Source organism: Linepithema humile, chromosome 3 (genome assembly GCF_040581485.1).
Source record: "Linepithema humile isolate Giens D197 chromosome 3, Lhum_UNIL_v1.0, whole genome shotgun sequence".
NCBI classification, from domain to species: domain Eukaryota; kingdom Metazoa; phylum Arthropoda; class Insecta; order Hymenoptera; family Formicidae; genus Linepithema; species Linepithema humile.
In genome coordinates this window covers 7,266,762-7,287,483 of record NC_090130.1, presented here as the reverse complement: position 1 = coordinate 7,287,483, position 20,722 = coordinate 7,266,762, and the positions used below count along the sequence as shown (strand labels likewise).

At 41.5% G+C, this 20,722-nt stretch overlaps 1 protein-coding gene across 1 annotated transcript in view; it reads left to right on the top strand.

Annotated features, from left to right (window-relative positions):
* LOC105676396 (uncharacterized) overlaps positions 1 to 20,722 on the top strand; it is a 413,689-nt gene that overhangs the window by 187,033 nt on the left and 205,934 nt on the right. Inside the window, exons 5-6 of the mRNA XM_067351940.1 lie at positions 672 to 738; positions 6,752 to 6,800. Coding sequence (XP_067208041.1) covers positions 672 to 738; positions 6,752 to 6,800 — 116 coding nt within the window. The remainder of the gene's footprint in view (positions 1 to 671; positions 739 to 6,751; positions 6,801 to 20,722) is intronic.

The window sequence follows — 20,722 nt, the reverse complement described above, 5'->3', positions numbered from 1 at the left end:
TAATTCAGCGGCACTGTATTACGCGAAAGCACGAAGGGGTGGTTTCGACACATTGACAGCAATGCAGTAGAGTGGCAACAAACAGCGGACACCAGATACTCGACGATCCCGCATCCGCCCGCCCACGCACAACTCACACAAGCATCTACCCTCGCGCGCGGCCGTCTCCACGCGTGTATATATCCGCACGAAGCAATTGAACGGCGAATGATTCAATTTGTCAGACCAATGAGTTTGTCAGGTGCCACTCCATGCCGCGCCGTACGGCGCGCGAGAGCTCGAATTGGATTTGATTTAACGTTGCGCGTATTGCCGCGCATTACACACTAGAAATATCGCAAATCTCTCGCACGGCATCCAATTACTTGTTCCCCGAATACAATGCGGAAAAGCCGCGCACTGCTGTTTGCATGCCCGTACGTTCGCGCGTTTGTGTTTGGCTGCGTGTATACGAAACTGAACGCGAGCGCGATTCGAGTTCGGACTCCGCGTTCAACCGCGTGAAACTCCGGATTTCGATATAATGGAAATCGCTGCATCAATTGCGCGCGGATCTACATATTTGAATTTCGGAAAAACGTTTTCCGCCGTGACGAATTTGCTCGTATACTTTTACAGTTCGAACAACGGGGACGATGAAAAACTAACACGCAAAATGGTTTATGTTTCAGATGGCATTTACACGAGTCATTCCGATGGAGCGCTGGGTACTTACGTTACACGAGCTGCAACGAGAAGGTAAGTACAACCGTTTTAAACAGTAATAGTGATTAAGTTACGGCAGTGATGTTGCGAAATACAAGAAAGCTTTTATCGTTTCTTCCATAAATTTTACTTATAATAAAAAATAAAAAATTATGACCTTTAAGGTTTAATTATAATATTAGAGTTATTTTTGGAGAACATTCTACAATTATTTTTGAAAATAAAATTTTTTGCCGAGAGCCAAATATTAATACTAAAATATAACACGACATTAGTTAAAACCGCGGATGGCAGAAGAGCCTAATAACATATGCTCTCTTGGACATTTTCTACTTCCCTCTCGTCCGTTTCCTTTTTCTTTTGCCCGCGTAGCGAACGATGTACCATCCGGTTGTCCTGACTTAATTAAATGGTTTAAGTCTCGACGAAAATCCGAGGCCGATATCCGGCGGCGGAGCCGCGGGAAAAAATATTTCAGTCGGATTAAGTACGTAAGCTTTAGAAAAAGGTTACGGAGGAGAGGCTGCCGGCTGCCGTGGGAATAAATTCTAATGTGGCGGCATTATAATTGCGCGGTTTACGTTCGCCGCCGGCCAAGGGCTGCACCGGAGCCAAATTAGCGACGATCATTATTTATGTCTCGCGAGGAAAAGGGGTTAAAATGGCCACTCGTTGCCGCGCCGCGCTTCTATAACGGAGAAGACAAAGGGTAGTTAGCCTTGTCCGAGATGGGGATCCTCGAAAATCCAGGAAATTACTTATCCCGCCGAAACGACTGTCGAATTAAGACCATTTGATAGGGTTGCATTCGCGTGTTGCTTGAATATCTATTTGTGTTCCAAAAAATACAATTATTTTAAGCAGTTTAGAATTTAATTTTTATGACAGTCTTTTCTTTATTTTTCACAAAATTGAGTTACACTCCAGATGATACTGAATTTTTCGTAAAAGAAAATTGATAAAATCAAGATAGGGTGTTCTGGGACACCCTGTACATGTTAGTACACGGCGCTAAATGATTCTACGCGTTATAGTCGAGCCGTTATGCGCTCCCCCTGTAATTTCCCCACGATTAAGTAATTACGCGTGAATTCAAAGTCAGTCGGAAGGTGCGACGGAGCCGCCGTTGGAGTTTATCGCGCCGATAAGACATCGCAGTGCACGGACGGTGCGCACGTCCCTTTTTCTTTTTTCTGTTTTTTTTTTTTTTTTTTTATTTCGTTCCTTTTTTTCATCAACGATACGAGGTCCGTAATTTATAGAACACCGTGACAACGCATCGTCTGGACTTTATAACTTTATGGTGCAAGACAAACACAGCCAGAGCGACTGATAAGTAGCTATCTGCCGTGTTAAACATGTTATCCTAACCCGTTACCGACATGTCTACGCCGAAGTGCGATAAGCAACAAGTGTGCAGTTCGCGTCGAGCCGTTTGGGAAAAGATATTGTGTACTCGCTTCTCGTTAATTATCTCTCACCTCTTTCACGCTCCTTTTTTTTCTTCTCTCATTTTCGTTCCCCGTTCGGTCGTCCCGGCGCTAACGCCAGTGCCTACCAATAACGGACGATATTGCACTCATCGAACGAGCTTTCACATCGCCTCTTCGTCGTTTAATTCCACTCTACGGCGAACGATAGAATTTGCGTGAACGAATAAATTACGATGATTGAGTGGAGAATGGGAAAATAGCAGGAAAGAATTGAACGTTTCAATAGAGAGGATATTACAAAAAATAAACGTGCAAATTAGATTAATTAAAACGAGTAGAAGAGATTGAAAAGAAAATTTGCAGTTAGTTATATTTCATTAATGCTTTAATATCCATCTTGATTAGAACGGTAGAAGCTCTTGCGTAACAGCTCTCAGGTACAAGTAAGATTTAACTTAGAGTTACCGTAGAGTAAGCTGAGTAATTTCTAAAAGTCTGCTAGTGTCGTTCTTTTCTTACAGAACGATAAATTTGGGTCCTGACATTTAATTATGCTGCTCGACGCTATAAGAGTGGCTTTTTGGAGCCTCGTTTCCTTTATTTTAATGAAAATAGACTATGATGCAATTGTTGGATTATTAAGATCGAATGAATACTTGACAATTTAGAATATTAAAAAAAAATTATGCAAATTTTTCTATAATATATTTTTTTAAACTAAATGTGAAGATAAATATAATTTTATCATTGCGCAGAAATCATCTTCAGTCTGTAATTCAATATGCATTTATGCAATTTTTAAGTATTATTTTAATAATGCTAATGTCATATTGATTGATAGAATCGTGTGTCAAGCTTATTTTTCTTTTGACTTGCGATGCTGAAAGAAAAAAAAGAAAGAAATTTGGAATGATTTTGTCTATTAAAATTTGAGACGAACGAACCTACGTGCAATTAAGCGTAACGATTCTTCTACGTCTAATAATAAATTTGGCGGTGGTGCGGGTACCGGGCCGCTAATGCGTTAGAGCGTATAGATTGTTGTTAATGGGAGTTATAAGGACGCATTAGCCTGATAAATAGTAATGGGGTTTATTGGCGGAAAATCAGAAAATATGACGATAGCCGTGGTATTCTCCCTTCTTTTGCGTGCACCACGCGGACACGCGTGGTGAGAGACGTTCCTTTTTCTTGGGGTCTGCCATCCGCCACCATAAGCACGGATATATGGACCCCAAGTTTATTATATTTGCCGGCCACAAGGAGGCTCCATCGGCTATATCTATGAAATACTGCTTTAGACGAACCATGAGATCTTTTTTTTTTGCCTTCGCCCTCATTCCGCCAATGTATCATGTCCGATCATTGGCTAACGCGATCAATCTAAGCATTTTTTTTGTGTCATTATTAGCGTAATTTTTACAGAAATTAATTTTACCTATTAATAATTCTATCATAATGATTGTGTTTATTTATTCTAGTCTTTGTTTTACTGTCTGTATCATGTTAACTGTTGTATTATTTATACTGAACTTTTTCTTGTAAAAAAGAAAAAATATTTATATTTGTTAAAAAATGGAAATATAATCAGGAGTTTGTTAAGTTTGAACGGATGTATCTATTGAAAAGTCAATGTTTTTGGACAAATATGCAGGTTGAAACTGACCACATCACAAACTAAATAACGTTATAGGTCGTGGTATTTATCTATACAAACGCGGTCAATTGGTTCTTGGTTTTTAACAAACGACACTCTTGATGGCTGGATGTTTACTAGATGTTTGAGGGCTTTAAGAACATAAATTTTTTCTGAAGAACCTTCAAAGCGGGAAACCTTCTAACGCCAACTACTTTTTTCCGTAAAGTTGTACTACGTGTTGTACTTGTGGATTACTGCTTGTAAAGATAAAATTTACTTTTTAAATCATAAGAAGGGAAAAGAGACATCTCTTTTTTTCAATATTAAAATAAACGTATTTCTTATTTCAATTTCGAGTTTTTTTGTTGATATATTATGTATCACACCAGAAAATAATATTATAAGAAGGTTTCCTGATTTTTTAAATAATTTAAGTTTTAAATATTGATATAAAGTATTTATCTTAACAGTTCACAGAGTCTTCAAAGCCAAAAAAATACATATTTCATAGATAAGAATTACACACATAAAGAATATATACGTAACATAAAAGATAAAAATGGATATATACAGAGTATAAGCGATACATTACTTTAGTCACAGGGATTCACGACTTCACAGAACGTCTAGCAGGCTAACACATTTGGGGAAACAATTTCTTTTTTTTCATGGCGAACGTGTCTCGACGAAGGAAAAACACGGCGAAACGAGTAGGAATCGGATGTGACCGCGTTCTCTTCGTATATAGCGTCAGGTTCGTCCTTTCCGGTCTCCCCCTTTATACTCGGGAGCGATATGAGCAGCACGTGTGGCGGTGCGGTTGTCGTACGTGGTGGCTCGTGGTAATGTATACGGGGCAATGCCGAGAGAGGAACGTCGGCGCGCACGGGTGAGAATTACTCTGAAGTTGGCCCCCGAATTATACGATTCACCTGGTCCCTATTTTACGACGTTTATATTACATCGCGTTGCGGCGAATCTTGGCTGTTGGCGCGCTTCTTGCGGCCAACTCGACTTTTCCTCGCCGCCGCGTCTAATCTTATTTCAGCGTGGATGCTCCGACAACGAGGATTCCGAAATTTCTGTTATAAACTTTTGTCGCGTAAAAAGATCACGGCGCATTTCTTGTCGCAATGTCGCGGTTGTTACAGTTGTAATTATTTGACGGAAATTGAATGCTATTGTTGTTTCATAAATTTAACGAAGTATTAAAAGTAACATTTCCAATCATACAAAATGTTTTCGATCAATTATACTACTCGTTAATAGCAGATTTCTGAAGTTATTCGGAGACGAAAATTTTTATACTTAAAATGTCGAGACTATAGATTTCAAATCGAAGTGTTTAAAATTGATCGACCAGATTGTTAAAAATTCACGCACTCAAGCAGGTTACATATTGATTTTTATATTCTTACCATATGAGAAATCTTAGAAATTTATTAACGAGTGATATAATTAATCAGAGACACTGTGTATATTTTACATTATTTTGAAATCTCTTAATAATATTAAAATAAAAAATATTAGATTGACTTACCGGCACGATGCGCAGCAGCGAAGTTCATCTGTAACATACAAAGCACATAACATTCAAATTATAACAGCGTTTTAAATAATTATTGGAAAAATAATTATTACACACATTAAACTTTAACTTATCTTTTTTATACAAATATCTAAAAGAATTATATATTTATATCTAATAACTATAAATATTAAAACTCTGAAGTTGCTCCGCCAACGCCCGAGCCTTCTCCTTTTCTCAGTTTTTTTTTGCAATCAAGGCGCTTACATGCGTTTGCAACGCAAATACAAAAATCGTACGATGTTTTACACGACCCTTTCGACGCGTATATGTTATTATTTGGACAAAGTAAAACTCGATTTGATTTGGGAGAATGCAGAAAGTAGGTAACTATGTGCGTGCCGATACATTGCGCGAGAGAGAGAGAGAGAGAGAGAGAGAGAGAGAGAAAGAGAGAGAGAGAGAGAATATAGATTACGCAAGCTAAGGGCGAAAACAACCCCATCAAACGCCGCGAGTCGAAATTGTTAACATTAAGGCATTTATCGAATATTGATGAAAATCGAATTTAAAACTCAATTTCGAAAATCGAGTTTTAAACTCGATTTCGAAAAATTCTCGGTATTTACTCTAATGTTTTAATGAAATAGACTTGCGGCGTGTGGTGGGGTTGTTTTCGCCGTCGTGTTTATTCTAAGTATGCGCGTTCTATATCCCCTCTCTCTCTTTCTTTCTTTCTCTCTCTCGCGCGCGCTATGTATCGACATAAACATTGTCGCCTCCCACTTTTCGCATTCCTTCAAGCCGAAATCGACGTGACTTTGTGCTTGTTATTATCCTATTATATATCATTCGCACGGCGGCATTTGTGCGGGTCACATTATTCCGTAGCGGCGCGTTATGCTCTTTAATAATATCTTTATCACAATTTTCCATCTTATCTTTTTCCGTCGTTACCTATTTCGGAGAATGTCGAACGTGTATTCCGTGCGAACGTGTATTCGAGTTACATCTTTGTCCTGAAATGACAAAGTACGCATCGGGAGTGTCGTTTGATATATCGGGCGATTTTCGTATTCGCGAACGCGAGTGAATGCCTTGAACTGCGAGGACTGAGAGGAGGAGGAGGCTCAGGAAGGGCATCGGGCGCCGGCGGAACAACTTTGAGGTAATTACTCATTTATTAGTTATGTTATTTGTTAAATGTTACACAAAAATAATTATGTGGTGCACATAAAAGATTTGAAATATTTAATAAAACATTCACAATAATTAGTATTCATGATTATTAGATTTTCTCACATATTATTTTAAACAATTTAATGTTTGATAATTTTTTATTAGTTATTTGCTTAAAAGACAAAGAAAAAGTTTAATGTGCGCAAATATTTCTTACTAATTATTTTATACGCTGCTATAATTTAGATGTTCTTTCGTATTTTACAGATCAACTTTGCAGATCAACAGAACAACTCCGCTGCTGCGCATTGTATCGGTGAGTCAATCTAATATTCTTTATTTTAATATATTATTAAGAGATTTCGAAGATAATGTAAAATATATTCTTGATATATTAGTTTCAATTACATTTATCTTTTTTTGATCAAATAAGAAAATAATCATTGTGCAAATGTTGACTACATTAAAAAAAAATTGTTTTCTAAATTAATAGTAGAATATATTACAAGACTTGATTTTATTCTATTATAAATGCTTCTTCTTTAGAAGTTTAAAGCCTAAATAAATATTTATTGGATAATTATTCTGCTTTAAAGATTTTCTGAAACCAGGCCGAAGCATAAATCTATCCGCGAGAAAAGAGTCGCTCATAAATCTTGGCACACGTTTCACTAATTTAGTATTTCAAATTTCTGTGAAAAAAAAAAGAAAACGAGAGAGAGATTGCTAACATTATCAGAGAGTTGTTGCGTTATCGAAGCGTATTTAGTCTTACTCCCTTCTTCTCCGCTTCTTTACCCCTTGCCCAGTGTTTCCACTGTTAATGCCGTGGGTATCCTTCGGTAAACAACGGAGCAGCAGGTTGTTCAGATTTTATTTGTCGAAGCCGCCAGCATCCTTCCTCGTGCTCGCGCTTATCGTTCCCGAACGTTCCTCCCCGGCGCTTTCTCTCTCTCCCGCTTGCAGCTGGAAAAAATCCGTAAACGGGTAAATATTAAAGGCTCGTCGCCCCTCACCTCCTCGTCGTACGTACCGATAACGGGGGTCCCGCTTTCGGAGCGCCACGATACTATCTTTATTTCTCGAGATCGTAAAATTTTACAGTCGGCAGGCAGGGATTTTTTTTTATCGTCGCGACGGTCCGTCGCTTCTTTCGCTTTCACCGCGCCTATGTCTTTGCCCGTGATGATGTTTGTACGCGGGGGATAGAATGGAAATTTTCAGAGTTACCATTCGCGATTAAAAATACCGATTAATCAGATATCAAGGGCGTAACTAAAATTCATTCCGCTAAAATACTTTTAGCATAATGTTAATCCAACAATATCTGCTGACATGCAACACTTGTCGAGATACTACACGCAAGCCGCAATTCAGAGAAATTGCAGTGAGTCGTATTATTTTATCTCCGTGGATGGACTTCTCGCGAACACCATCAGGACGATCGCCACTCTTGTTTGCCGGAACGAGGCGGGAGTTAGATGGGCACGTAGGTAGGACAACGCTCCGCAGGTGGTACGGCGAGGGTTACAATCCGCCGTTATACCGCGCTCGTCCATTAGCCCGCGTCCACGAAAATTATCTGTGACACAAAGACGATAGGTGGGCGCGCGCAAACAAGTTAGCCGTCTCCTGATTTCGCGGAGTGGCAGCCTCATAATTGTTACGACGTAACCTCCAGATAATCGCGTCTAAAGTTTCAGGACGTTTCGTACAGTTAGTTGGCGGTTTGGTTGGAGCCGGGCATTTAGCCCGTATTGTCGTGCATACGCCGAGCGTGGATGTACACGCTCGGAGTCCCCTTTGCCTACAGGCTCGTTCAAACGGAACGTACGTGTTCCTTGCTCTGCCGGAGAACGAGCTTGCACTCCTCCCGCCGGCTTGAGCGTCCGTAATCCGTTCATGGACGAACTGTTGGCTCCAGTAGACACGTACAATGCTTGCTACTTGAATTTCCCGTGCTGTATATTCACATTGCTAATAGAATCGCATAATTTCACTTACTTTTCGCCCTCAGTTTATTGCTCGTGCATTGTCGGACGCGAACAAGCTATACGAAGTAATTGTATCTTCATTGACACTTGGGTAAAGTGATTTAATCCTTTCGGTACTACCGCACTACTAGCTTTTATTCATTCTAGATTCATAAAAATCGCACGTTTTGTGACGTTTATTCCAACATTTTCAATCTATTTTTTTTTAATTAGTGGACAAAAATCTCTAAACAATTCTCATAGCACATTTTCTCGGATTCGAGAGGCGGATGGAGATTCGCAGAGCGATGTGTTCGGATATAAAGTGCGTTTGAGAAGGACAGAGAGAGACAGAGGTATAGATATACACAGACAGAGAACGTACAGGGAGCCGCGGTTAATGCGAGTGCGAGCGACCACACGAATTAACGCTTGTTTCCAAAAGCCCTAACGTGCCCGCGACAATTCTTGAATGCTGTCTGCTGCAGAGGCAAAAAGGGGGAGAGAGAGAGAGAAAGAGAAAGGATGAGGTAGATAGAAATAGAGAAAAGAGAGAGAGAGAGCGCGAAAGCATAGTACCCTCCCCCGACCAGTAACCTTCCACCTCCGTCTCTTCCACCGCCGCTACCGCCGCCGCCGCCGCCGCCGCCGCCTCCGCCGCAGCCAACCCCTTTCTCTGACCCCGGGGATGCGGAGCAACCACGTTAAACGTTGGTAATGTTAACGTAAATAGATTATAACACTCTGTTAAACAGGCAGGCAGGCGGGCGGGCCTCGGCTCGTGCGAATTACTCACGGATCGCGTGACACGTTCCCCTGTCCTGCCAACCGCTGCTTTTGGCTATCATCCTACGTGGTGCACGCGTCGACGACGCTGTCCTCCCACCGTTCTCCACCCGACTTGACTGTGTCTACCTACCTACCAACTGATGTGGACGCGACGCGCGCTGTACCTCGGCACGCGGAAGCAAGCGTGACCATCCTCGCGTTCGCATGAAATGAAATCGCCGAAATTTCCTTGTTCGTTTTTCGCGCGGTCCACGAGTCAGTCCGCGAAATGAGAGTTGTTGTTGACGGAACGGTTTGGAGTTAGCTTTCCTGTTCGTTTTGTTCAACAGCTAGCTGCTAATTCGGTCTTCGATTCTCGAATAAATACTCATCTCGAAGCGTAGGAGCGCTGCATCTCAAGTGTCGTTAAAGATATATGAAGTGTCTCTGTCTTTCTTCCTTCTTCTGTGAACGATAGATTTTTCAGTTTATATATTGTTACATTCTCACATTTTTTAATGCTATCATAAGAGATATTAATTTCGCAGTTTTTACATTTTTTTGCCAAAACTATAACATTATTAAAAAGGCTTCGTTTATTAACAGAGTAATTGTAACAAATTTTACAGGTTTATGAAGTATTGCGAGTGCAATACGTAATACAATTATCCAGCTGCCTTTTTGGATGATTACTTCCGGGGTGTACTATTCTCACGCGCCACTAGAATATGAGCGCAATAACGCGCTCGTAACACTTTTATGACGAGAGCGCTTCTGCTTCGTGAAATACATTCGAGTGGCTCTATACGCGAACTCTTCCCATCGATATATTGTTCTATCTCGCAGTAGAAATTCTTTAGAGATTATTCCGGAGCTTTAATAGCTTTAATATGAGTTTTGTTTTTTGTGTATCGATTTTGAATCAGCACTATTACTGAGAAATAATAAGATACTTAAAAATATTATTAAAACATTTGTTACAAAATGATAATATATTTAAATGCTTAGGATTTTTTTATAAGCATCGAGCAGAGCATTGGCAGTAACGAATATTGACAGTTACTTCATTTTCACGATCTTATTATCTACCCATCGCATTCAGCGTTATATAAATCTATAATTATTAGAATCTTTAAATTATCAATATAAATAATCCACCTATTTAAAAAGTTATCTACGTCAGCGTCTGATATTTTAATTCCTTTCATTATTGAAATTGATAGCAAATTTTTACAATTTTTGTTACTGTCAAGCTCACACGTCAATATTTATCAACAACCGAGTCTCCTCTTCGCAAAGATTCGGTAACAAAAAATCGTCTCTCCTAGCGACGCCGTACTACTTTATAGTTCCTTAAAAGCCGACTTACATTTGCAGACGCGCGTCACTCGATATTATGGTTTTCACACGTCGCAGGCAGAGTAGTACACAAACATACGCACATTACACGTAGGCATGTGTATAGGTGAGTCGTTGAACCATCGTCACCGGCGCCGTACGTGCAGCACACCTCGGCGACGGCTAATGCATTTTTACGGGGGTTAAAATCATTTATAAGCTATAAATGAGGATTATTGTTGCGATGGTGTCCCCTTACGTCCCAATAAAACCACACTTTGCGCTAGACACGGCCAGTCACTCTGACGTCTCACTCGTACGGCCTTCTTTTATCTCTTATTTACAACTCTTTTATTCTCCGATTCCATCTCAATCAGGCCTTGACGTTGCCCCCTGACTACTAGTCAGCCGGCAAGTTCGTCCTAAAAATAAGGTAACCAGGATTAAGGTCGTGCTCCTCTCGACATGTCTCATATCGTCGAAGGATGCGTATTTCACGGCGAACTTACAGCGCTTGCCAATTGATTTTGCAAACCGAAAAGTATCAACGGGTGACTTGAAAGATGTCTCAGTTTTTGAGTTTACAAGAGATACACTTGTATAGAAATTATTACATTAAGTTTTTTGAAGAAGATATCAATCTTATTTGAGATATTTCTAGAAAAGAAAAGGAAATTTGTTAATTATCTATTAATAATAAGATTACATGAATGATTTATACGAATGAATTATTCTGTTTTTAAATACTTACGTAGAAAAGTCTGCTCCGAATTTGTTTAAAAATCTGCCGTAAAATATCCTTTGGTTAACTTGAGAAAGCTTGTATGAGAAAGATATCGTGACGCTGATAATTAATATACAGACTGCGCGTACAGGCCTGAAGATATTGTTACAAGAGTCTTGTAATTTTCAACGCATCAGAACCGGGCTGCAGTTTCGCTAGCAGGCAATACAATCCAACCATTTATAACTCGTCTTATACTTCCAGATACATTGTGCGGCGCGTAGCGGGGTGCATACATACGGATGTGCACGTGCCATTCGCAGTAACTATTAGAGCCCGCAGCGATATTGCTACCGCAATATTCAAATCCAAGCCACGATGGAGTAATGTCTGGTTCTCGTATAGATTGCTCGCCCTCGGGCGTACCGTGCGCGTTCTGCGAATCACAATAATTCCGATATTGCCTACCGTTCCCGCTGATGATCCCGCTAAATGCGATGCGACGATCTAAATTCAGCGACTGCTTGAACAGCGCAAATTTATAGCGATATATTAGCGATTGCATAATTATTATTTGATTAAATATTTGTTATCAATTTTTAAAATCATGCTGAAGAGTCTTTAAAATAACATTATGGAAATATAAATTTAATTGGGGAGGAATTTTGATAAAGCTTTTACCAAGTAGGTAAAAATTTTGATAACAGTTTAAAAAAACGTTTGGTGCTGTTTAATTTGAAATACTTAACGAATTATTTCAATATGCTGGTCATGAAACGCGTTTTATAAAAGAGCAACGAGATCGCAAACCAAGTTTTTAACTCGGCGCAAACCACGTGACACTTTAGTCGATGGAAGTAGGACCCAAAAGAGTGGATGAAACCAGAGTGGCACCGGCAGGCAGATGAATCTCTCTTGCATTGTCTGCGTTTGAATGAACACACGCCCCGTCCCATCTCTCTATACCTTCGCGGTTTTTTGAGCGTTATTTTCGGCGGCAAATATTATCGTGTCGAACAATGTGATCGCTTTCAATGCCTTAACCATCTCTGTTCCGCTCGGGTAGTAATCTTCGACATTGTCTCCTGAAAATGTGCCTGTGGAAATATTGAAAATATGTTCAGCGATAATAGTGCTCAACGAGACAGATAAAAATGGATCGAAATTACTTAAAACCAAAGTACACTGCTTTGATATTGGTGTGAATTATTCGAAACTGACCGAGCTATATAACTTGTGTAATTATCAAATCATTTTTTCGTCATAAGCGCAAATTCTCCTGCAATCAATGTAGATTATAATAGCGCAGATATGCATAATTATTAAGATTGCAGGCGATAATCAAGAGAGAGAAAATGAACGAAACTCATCTAGACAAATCCATGCTCCGGGCGCCGCGAGAATGGAATGCGACTGAATGATTAATGAATATTTCATTGACGTTATTGTTACCATTTTATTGCTATTAAAATGAGACATTGTTTTCATCAATATACCTCGAGTATAACAAGAAGTTATAATGCATTATCTGCGTTTAAATGAACACACGTCTTTTATTATAGACGAGTAATATTTCAATGAAAGGCCATATCAAAGTTTCCTAAAATAATGAAACCGTACGTTCAACTGTAATAAAAATTTTGTACGGCAAAAAATTCGCACGGTAAAATAATGATCCATTCGAGTGTGAAAAATGAAGGAGAATGTAAAGCGCATATTTTTCACCAATATCTACATGCCACGAAGAGCGACGAGCGGGTTTGCAGAATGGCAGAAATTCGGGATGATAGGACAACTCTGACTCGTCTTCCTGGAGACAACTTCAGTCGAGGGGGTAGTTGGAACCAGGAGGGACGGGGATGGATTGCGGCTCGATTCGGCAGCAAGCCCCCTCGGGGCACGTCGAGGATCGGGAGACGCGCCATTTCATTCGCAGACTGCCGATATCGCCAACCCCCCTTCCAAAATATCTCATTCCTAAACGCCTCGAGCTCTCGATGGATTACAAACCTATCTATTACTTCCCTGTCCCGGCCCGCGTTTCACGTGGCGGAAGCCACGAACACGACGTGCCGTCTATTCCCATCGAGCCTTTCGGAAGGATTTCGCAGAAGAATCTCTTTTCGAGATAGATTGTAGATTGTCGGGAATGCCGCTGTTGTCGTTGGCAAACATAACGACTTTGTTCACTTTAGCGTGTGAATTATCTGGAAAAGAACTTTTATTATTTTCCGAATAATATTTAGAATCTAAAGCAAAAATATAATGCCGAAATGCAGTGTAAAAGTGAAATTTTTTTTACAAAATTGTGTGTGTTGATGCGAGCGTATAAATTTTTTATCATAGAAAAGTAATCAGCTAAAAACAATTGATCAAAACGCAACGCGTAAAAAGAATATTATTTTTTTATGATTTATTATACTGAATATTTTATATAAAAAAAAAATATTTTTTATATTCTTAAAACACAAAGGCTACTCTTTTCAAGACATCGCTTTTTCCAGTCGCGGCGTCGCATTGACGCGATTCCGTTGGATGTGAGAGAAACTTGAGGTGGCGGAGAGAGAGAGAGAGAGGGAGAGAGAGGGAGGAACTCTCCAGCGCTTTTCAATTCGTGATATCGTCGCGCCAGCGCGACATCCCGGTGTTGGTACACGAGAACGAAGGGCAACGGAAATTCCGTCGCGAAGAAACTGCCGCGTTCCCCGCGTCAGTACCGCGATACCTCTTAGTCTAATTGAAAAGTCGGCGGAAATTGAAAATTGCGATCGCGAATTGTGAGCTGCATTAGGCCTTGGAGGCGGGAAAGAGAAAAGAGGGAAAGGATAGGCTGTGGAAAGAATGAGGAGGCGGATTGTGTGTCGGAATACGGTAGAATGAAGATTCAGTGTTTTGTCCTTCCGTTGCGTGCGGAACGTCGAGGGTGTCGGGACGTGGCGTGTGTCCGTAGGGGTGGCGCAAATTCAGATCCATATGGGCACATTCTTTTAAAGAGTCGTCGATTGTACCGTATAGCTCTGTTTCCGAGGGTTGATTCTGCCACCGTTCGTGTACCTGCATATCCATACTTTCATTTATAGACGGCTTCGCGCGACGTTTCTCTCGCGACGCGCTGCAACACTTGCACAACGACGCCGTTTCTCTAAACATAGCCCTTCTGTAATCCTTTGAAGGCACTTGTATATTTCAAACGGGGGGCTTGCATACTGCGCACATTGAGAAGGAAACGAGGAACGAATTATGTAACGTCGGGATCTAAAGCAGGAACTGTAATCGCGCCTGTTTTAAAAACGAGGAATCTTTGATAATGGCAACCCGTGTGCACGGGAAGTTATCGTTCGCAAAAGACTATTTATTGTTGCGAGCACGAGGGATGCAACGTGAGATTATGAGATTTGCTTATTATATGTTGTACACATAGTTGCGATTTGAATTAAAAGATTTTTTACGAAGATATAGAGTGCTCGGGGGTTAACAGCAAAATATATATTTAACATACGAGTGTGTTATAAAATAAAGAGACATTTTTCAGGAATTAAATTCTTCAAAACAATTTCTTTACTTTTTTATTTTTTCTCGTAAATTAAATTAATAATACAGCTTACTACGTAATCGAATGGCTTGAATTTTTTTCAAGATAGGTCTATTTATAACAAACTAATAGGATTTTAGAATCAACTTAAAAAATGTTCTCTTATCTTCGTCAATATAACATTCACTGAATAATTCACTAATATTCTTCTGCTTCTTCAGCTTTTGACCTCCATTCTGTCACATAAGCACGGCTTTAGACGTTGTTAGAAAAGAATGTACATGTAAGGTTGATTATGATTATAATATCAGAAAACTGTGTCATTACCTCAAAATTGTTGCTTGGTATGATGGACAGTGTTATGTATCTAAATTAGGACGCATCTCTTTCTCGGTCATTTTTTCAACCGTCGATGCCATTACGTCCTTTGTCGTTAGACTCGACTCGTCGAAGTAACGTGAATGAGGGAAAGAAATAGTTTAAGTACACATCAAAGCGGCGTGATTTTGCAGGCGCGCACCTTGACTTACCGCGCTACGTCTTTACTGAGACGAGAGAGGAAAAAAAGGACTGGAGGACAAGACACGCGAGGGAGAAAAATAAAACTGTCGAGAGAGCGCCGCGCCGGCGTCCAGTGCGGGACGCGCGAGGGAATTTCGAGCAAACGAGTTAATTTGCATCGAAAACGAGGACTCGGACGATGATGGCGGGTATACGTCGGATGATGATCGTGACGACGCACTGACGGTGTCGAGAATGCCTTGTCTTGTAAAACTGCGCGAAGGGCCGTCTAACGAACGTCGAGTCAGATATAATGACAGTTGATCGTTTTGCAAATTTCTTCGTGTTATTGCGAATGCTATCAATTAATGGATATATCAATGTTTTATGTTAACATTTTACATCACTATTTAAGCGGTTTCTTCAAAATACTTGCAATATGAATTATATTTAATTGATAATACTATCAATTTATATTTAGATAGTATTTGTTATATTCCTTTTAAAAAAATCATACTTGCTATATTTTCTAAAGGAATTGAATAGATTAAAGTACTTTCTAATGAGCCAATTTTTAAACAGATTCTCAGCATTAAATCCTTTAATTATTATTAATAAATCAAGGAAATTGAAAGCAATCAGCTTCTCATAATATCGCGAAATAATTAGAAAGCAATTGTCATTATCTTTTCTATGTAACTTTCTTCATTTAAGTTAAGCTTGACACACTTTGCGGCCTATTAATTGCACTCGTCGGCCATGTATCGCCGATTAAAATCAAATTGCGCCTTTTTTGCAATTTATTTCCAATTTACTCCGCCTCCGTTTATCGATACCAGTTGACTGGCTTTACCATCGTGTACCTTGCGAATGGAAGGCGCTGGATACGGCGCTGACGCGCGTAATTATACGGTAGGATTAAAGCGACACGTCGGACTCTCTCAAAAGGACAGATCCCGGGACACTTCGATAGGCGCCAACATCGTTCTCACTCCTCGCAGCCCTATCGCCGCTTCTCTGTACTTGCTACGTCGCGATGTTGGCGTCGCCTAATTGGAGATTCCCAAAGTTAACGTGGCAGCGTGCCGCGCGAATAAATTTCCTTAGCGACGCCTGCTTTCTACTTCTGACTTACAAAATGAAACAAGATAAAAATCTGCAATTGCGCGAATTTGATCTCGGAGCTAATCTCGATTCTTAGATTCGTAGTAAATTTAACGAAAAAGAAAATCTTAAGAAACAGTTTCGGATACTTACGACATAAAGAGGAAAATTAAAGAAGATTAAATATTAATGTATTAAAAAGAATACAGCGGAATTTATATTGTTATTTTCTCACGCATAAAATAATTATACTTTGACTATATTTACACACCATACAATTCATTAATCATACGCACACTTGTTCTATTGACAGATTTTATTCATACAATTATTTTTAATTAAAAATTATTCTTGAACGTGTAGAGCACACATAATTTTCGTACGCGCGTCAATATCATCGCGAATGATTCGCGAGACTTATTCGACGAGCTAGGAGCTCGAAGGGTGCTATTTGGCGGCTTTAACGGCGTCAAGGCAAGAACATGGATGTAGATAGGTACGTTTTAATCACAGGAGACTCGCCGTTAGATAGGCTCGGTTCCACGGGCTTGTAGTTTGAGCATTCGTCGACTACGGGAATGCGAATTGAGAGATAAAACGGGAAAGTTGTGTTCGGGCTCTCCATTGCGCTCAACTCTTCTCGCTCCGCTCATCGCTCACCGATTGTCCTTGTCCCCCTCTCGCGTTCACATACGCCAAACTCTCGTTCGTTCGTTCGTTCTCCTGGCCGAGCCCGGGCCGCCCCTCTAATTTTCTTCGGAGTTCAGCTATGCGGACTACATTATGGAATAATTGCGCGGGTCGTTATTTCCAGCTTCTGTTTTCGCCGGCGGCCGCGATGCTCCTATTCCTATGTAGTCGAGGCAGGTATAACAAGGGCTCACTCTTTCGTGCGGACTAATGAGCAATGATATCTACATTTGCGATTATTCGGCGTATCCCCCTTTTTGCTCCTTAACACACGTCGGAAACGTGCTTTAATCAGGCGTTTGTCGAAGCAGCGACGAGAATTATACTGCTTGCTAAATGATAGCTGGATATGCTTTAGCGTATATTATTTCATGCTTATATTCAATTACGAATAAATTGATATATGTTAGTTTGTGTTTTTAAGATTTATATAAAATTTTCCTTCATTTAAAGAATGGAAGATAGAATTTCTTGAATCTCGATTATTTATTTGTCTCATAGGAGAGAGTAGAAATTATTGAATCGATCTTCATTAAGGCTCACACTCGAGAACGATGGCTGGAGACGGCTTTGGGTCGATTTTGACCCGGAGTGAAATGAAAACCCAACACGGCGAGGGGGAAGGGATGAACGTTGAACGTCGAAATAAACGGGGGAACGCCACTTTAAACGTGCAATTGCATTGCCGGGAATCAGACCCATTCCTCTCCATCTCGCTTTCGCGCGCTCTCTCCATCCCGCTGGCTGTCGCATTCCGTCTCTCTGTCTCGTATCAGGGCGACAGAGCGGGCAGCTTGCAAAGCCCGATTCGCTCTCCCCGCTTTACCCGCGACCCTTCGAGATTGCTGAGCTATTCTCGCGACTGAATGTTTCATTAAGGCCACCCGGTATTGCTCTTAGATAACTCTACGAGGGGTAAATGAAATTTCCGCCATCTCCGATATCGCCACGTCGCTACTGCCACCTTCCAACACCTTTCATTCCCCAACACATCCCACCGTCCCCTCCCCTCTCCGTTACCCACATCCTTACCCTTTCCCGCTTTCGTGCCAGCACGTCACCGACCCGAGAAAGATTTAATCAAACGCCCACTGCTCGTTCGACATAACGGAAGCCTCGAATTCAACGATCGCGTCTGGTTGCGACGCGACGTGCCGCGGGAACGACTGCGACAAATGAGAAAGACATCGACAGCACCGACATGTAGATGAAAGATAGGCTGAATATGTCAGAAGCGCGATAAACGGCGTCGTCTCGACGGCGAGGATGGAATAATGCCGTGGGTTGGTGCTGAAAACTGGAAAGTGCGCAGAGTCGAGAGAAAACCAGATGAAGAAAGAAACTGAGGAGACGAGGATAAAGGTTCGGAAAGAAGAAGAAGAAAGAACGAACATTCCGCAGACAGCCGTCCGTTCACCACTCGTAACGATCTCGTATCAGCCGTCATCCGTTAAATTCATCCGAAGAGGACGAACAGTACGGAAAGAAGATCCGACTCGAAGCGAAATCCGTAGGACAGAATAGGTGGAGGCTTCTCTCGCGTGATACTCGCGTAGGAGAAAGGCGAAAGGCAACAGTCAGGGGTGCAGTAGAATGAGAAAAAGGGAGAGCGCGGCAAGGTGACTGAGTGAGAGGCGGGGGAGGGGAGGGGGGAGGGGGAAAGGAAGGGGCGGATTTCTCTGTGGCCTAGATCGAGACGAACTTGAATGCTCAAATGTCAGAGAAATGGCGAATCCTCATTTACCGTTTCCGCGAGCACGTGCATACGCAGGAAAGAGGGGTGTAGGAAGGGATAAGGGATCGAGGGCGCGATGGAGAAGGACAGGGAATGCGCGAGGCGCGTACGTGTGCACACGCTGTGTGTCTGTCCCGGTGCTGTCTGCCATGCTCATTCCTGCGATCTTCAATTAATGAAACTCGGGTGCAGTCGCGTCGCATGTCAAATAAATATGTCTCCCATCCTCCGCCCCCTCCCCCCCGCCCGCCCCCGCCCCCGCCCCCTCGTACGGTCGCCCCCATCAGCAGACTACTTACCCTCTTTACCCTCTTCCTCCTCAGCGCCCGCGCAGCCGTTTCTCGCCGCCCTTCTTCGTGAATCTTCCTCATACCGCGACCGATGCCGTCTGCCTCCGCGCACTTTAACCCTTTCGCGTGCCTTCCCTTCCCCCTTTCCTGCCGCCTGTCCCGTTCTCCCTTTCGGCTTCAGGTTTGATCCGGAACGAAATCATCGTTCTATTCGCGCGTACATGCTTCTGACAACTCTCATCTCATGGTTCCTCTGCTTCTCTCTCTCCCCCCCCCCCTCTCTCGGCGCGACGATAGCATTCACTCGTTTTGAAACATTGATCATAAATTTTCGATGTAACTTTTGACGATTGTTGCAATTTAAAATTTGCGTCTGAATTGCGTTAGGAATTGCTGTTAAATATAAAGATATTTCGCATAATAAAACTTCTAAAAGCAATACATTACGATAATTTCTTGAAAGAAATTAAAAAGAAGCAGAGATGTAAGAAGAGGAAGAGGGAAAAAATGCGTGGAAAATCAAACATAGATGCAGTTCGGTACGCGAGTCGTCGACACGGTCGTACAACGTCGCTGGTGGCTGACGATGTATCTTGCTCGACCGGTCGGGAGGGGTGAGAGGGGGTGAGAAGAGAGAAGGAGATGATGGAAGGTGTATGAGGAAGGGAGAGAGGGAGCGTTTCGCGGAGATCTCTTTATTCTTATTAGCCCCAACAGTGATTTCTGCAAAATTAAAATTGCCTAAGGAGGTATCATTTGCCTCCGTCAACCCACCCCCACTCGCCCTATCCCACCCCAACTCATCTTTTTCGTATCTCTCGCGCACTTCACTTTGGTTCGGCGTCCTCCTCACGCCAGGCACTTCTTTGCCTTCTGCCAACCAACCAACCAACCAACCAACCAACCAACCAGCCAAGAGCTTCTCTGATGTTGCTCCTACAGATAAGTGGTCGGCTCTTAGGTTGCCTGCCTGCGGGCACTATTGGTCGATGCGTTTTTCCGTCTTCCCTCCCGTCTTTCTTTCGTCATTTTTTACCCCCCCCCCCCCCCTTTTTTTCCCATCCCGTCCTTCGCTCTACGCCTCTTACCATCGTCTCTCCGATGCTTATGCCCTATCTTCCCTCCATCCCTCCATGCCTGTGTTTACATTTTATTTTACGTCACGCTCCTTTATTATCTTTCTCATTTCCCGAGGATACCCATTCGTTCGTGACAATTGTCGGAAATGGGGAGGAAGTGGACGAGTCGATGGCAAGCGCTTCTTCGTGGCTCGTTCTAATCTTGCTTTAAGGCACGTCAAGATCCTGTACTTATCATGCTTAATATATCTACTTCATCCTCGTTGTAATTAAATTCCATTTGTATTTCTATTTGCATACGTAATGTTATCGGAGAACTTTTATTACAAGTTCATATTGATGAAAAAGCGTTGGCGTAGTTTAAAAATTATGAGTAACTAGAAAATCTTTGCATAATATATACGGTAATTTTTTTCTTACACATTACATCTCCCCTCTCTCTCTCCCTCTCTCTGATAAATTTATAATATATTTTCTCTTGAATTAAAATGAATATGTTCTACA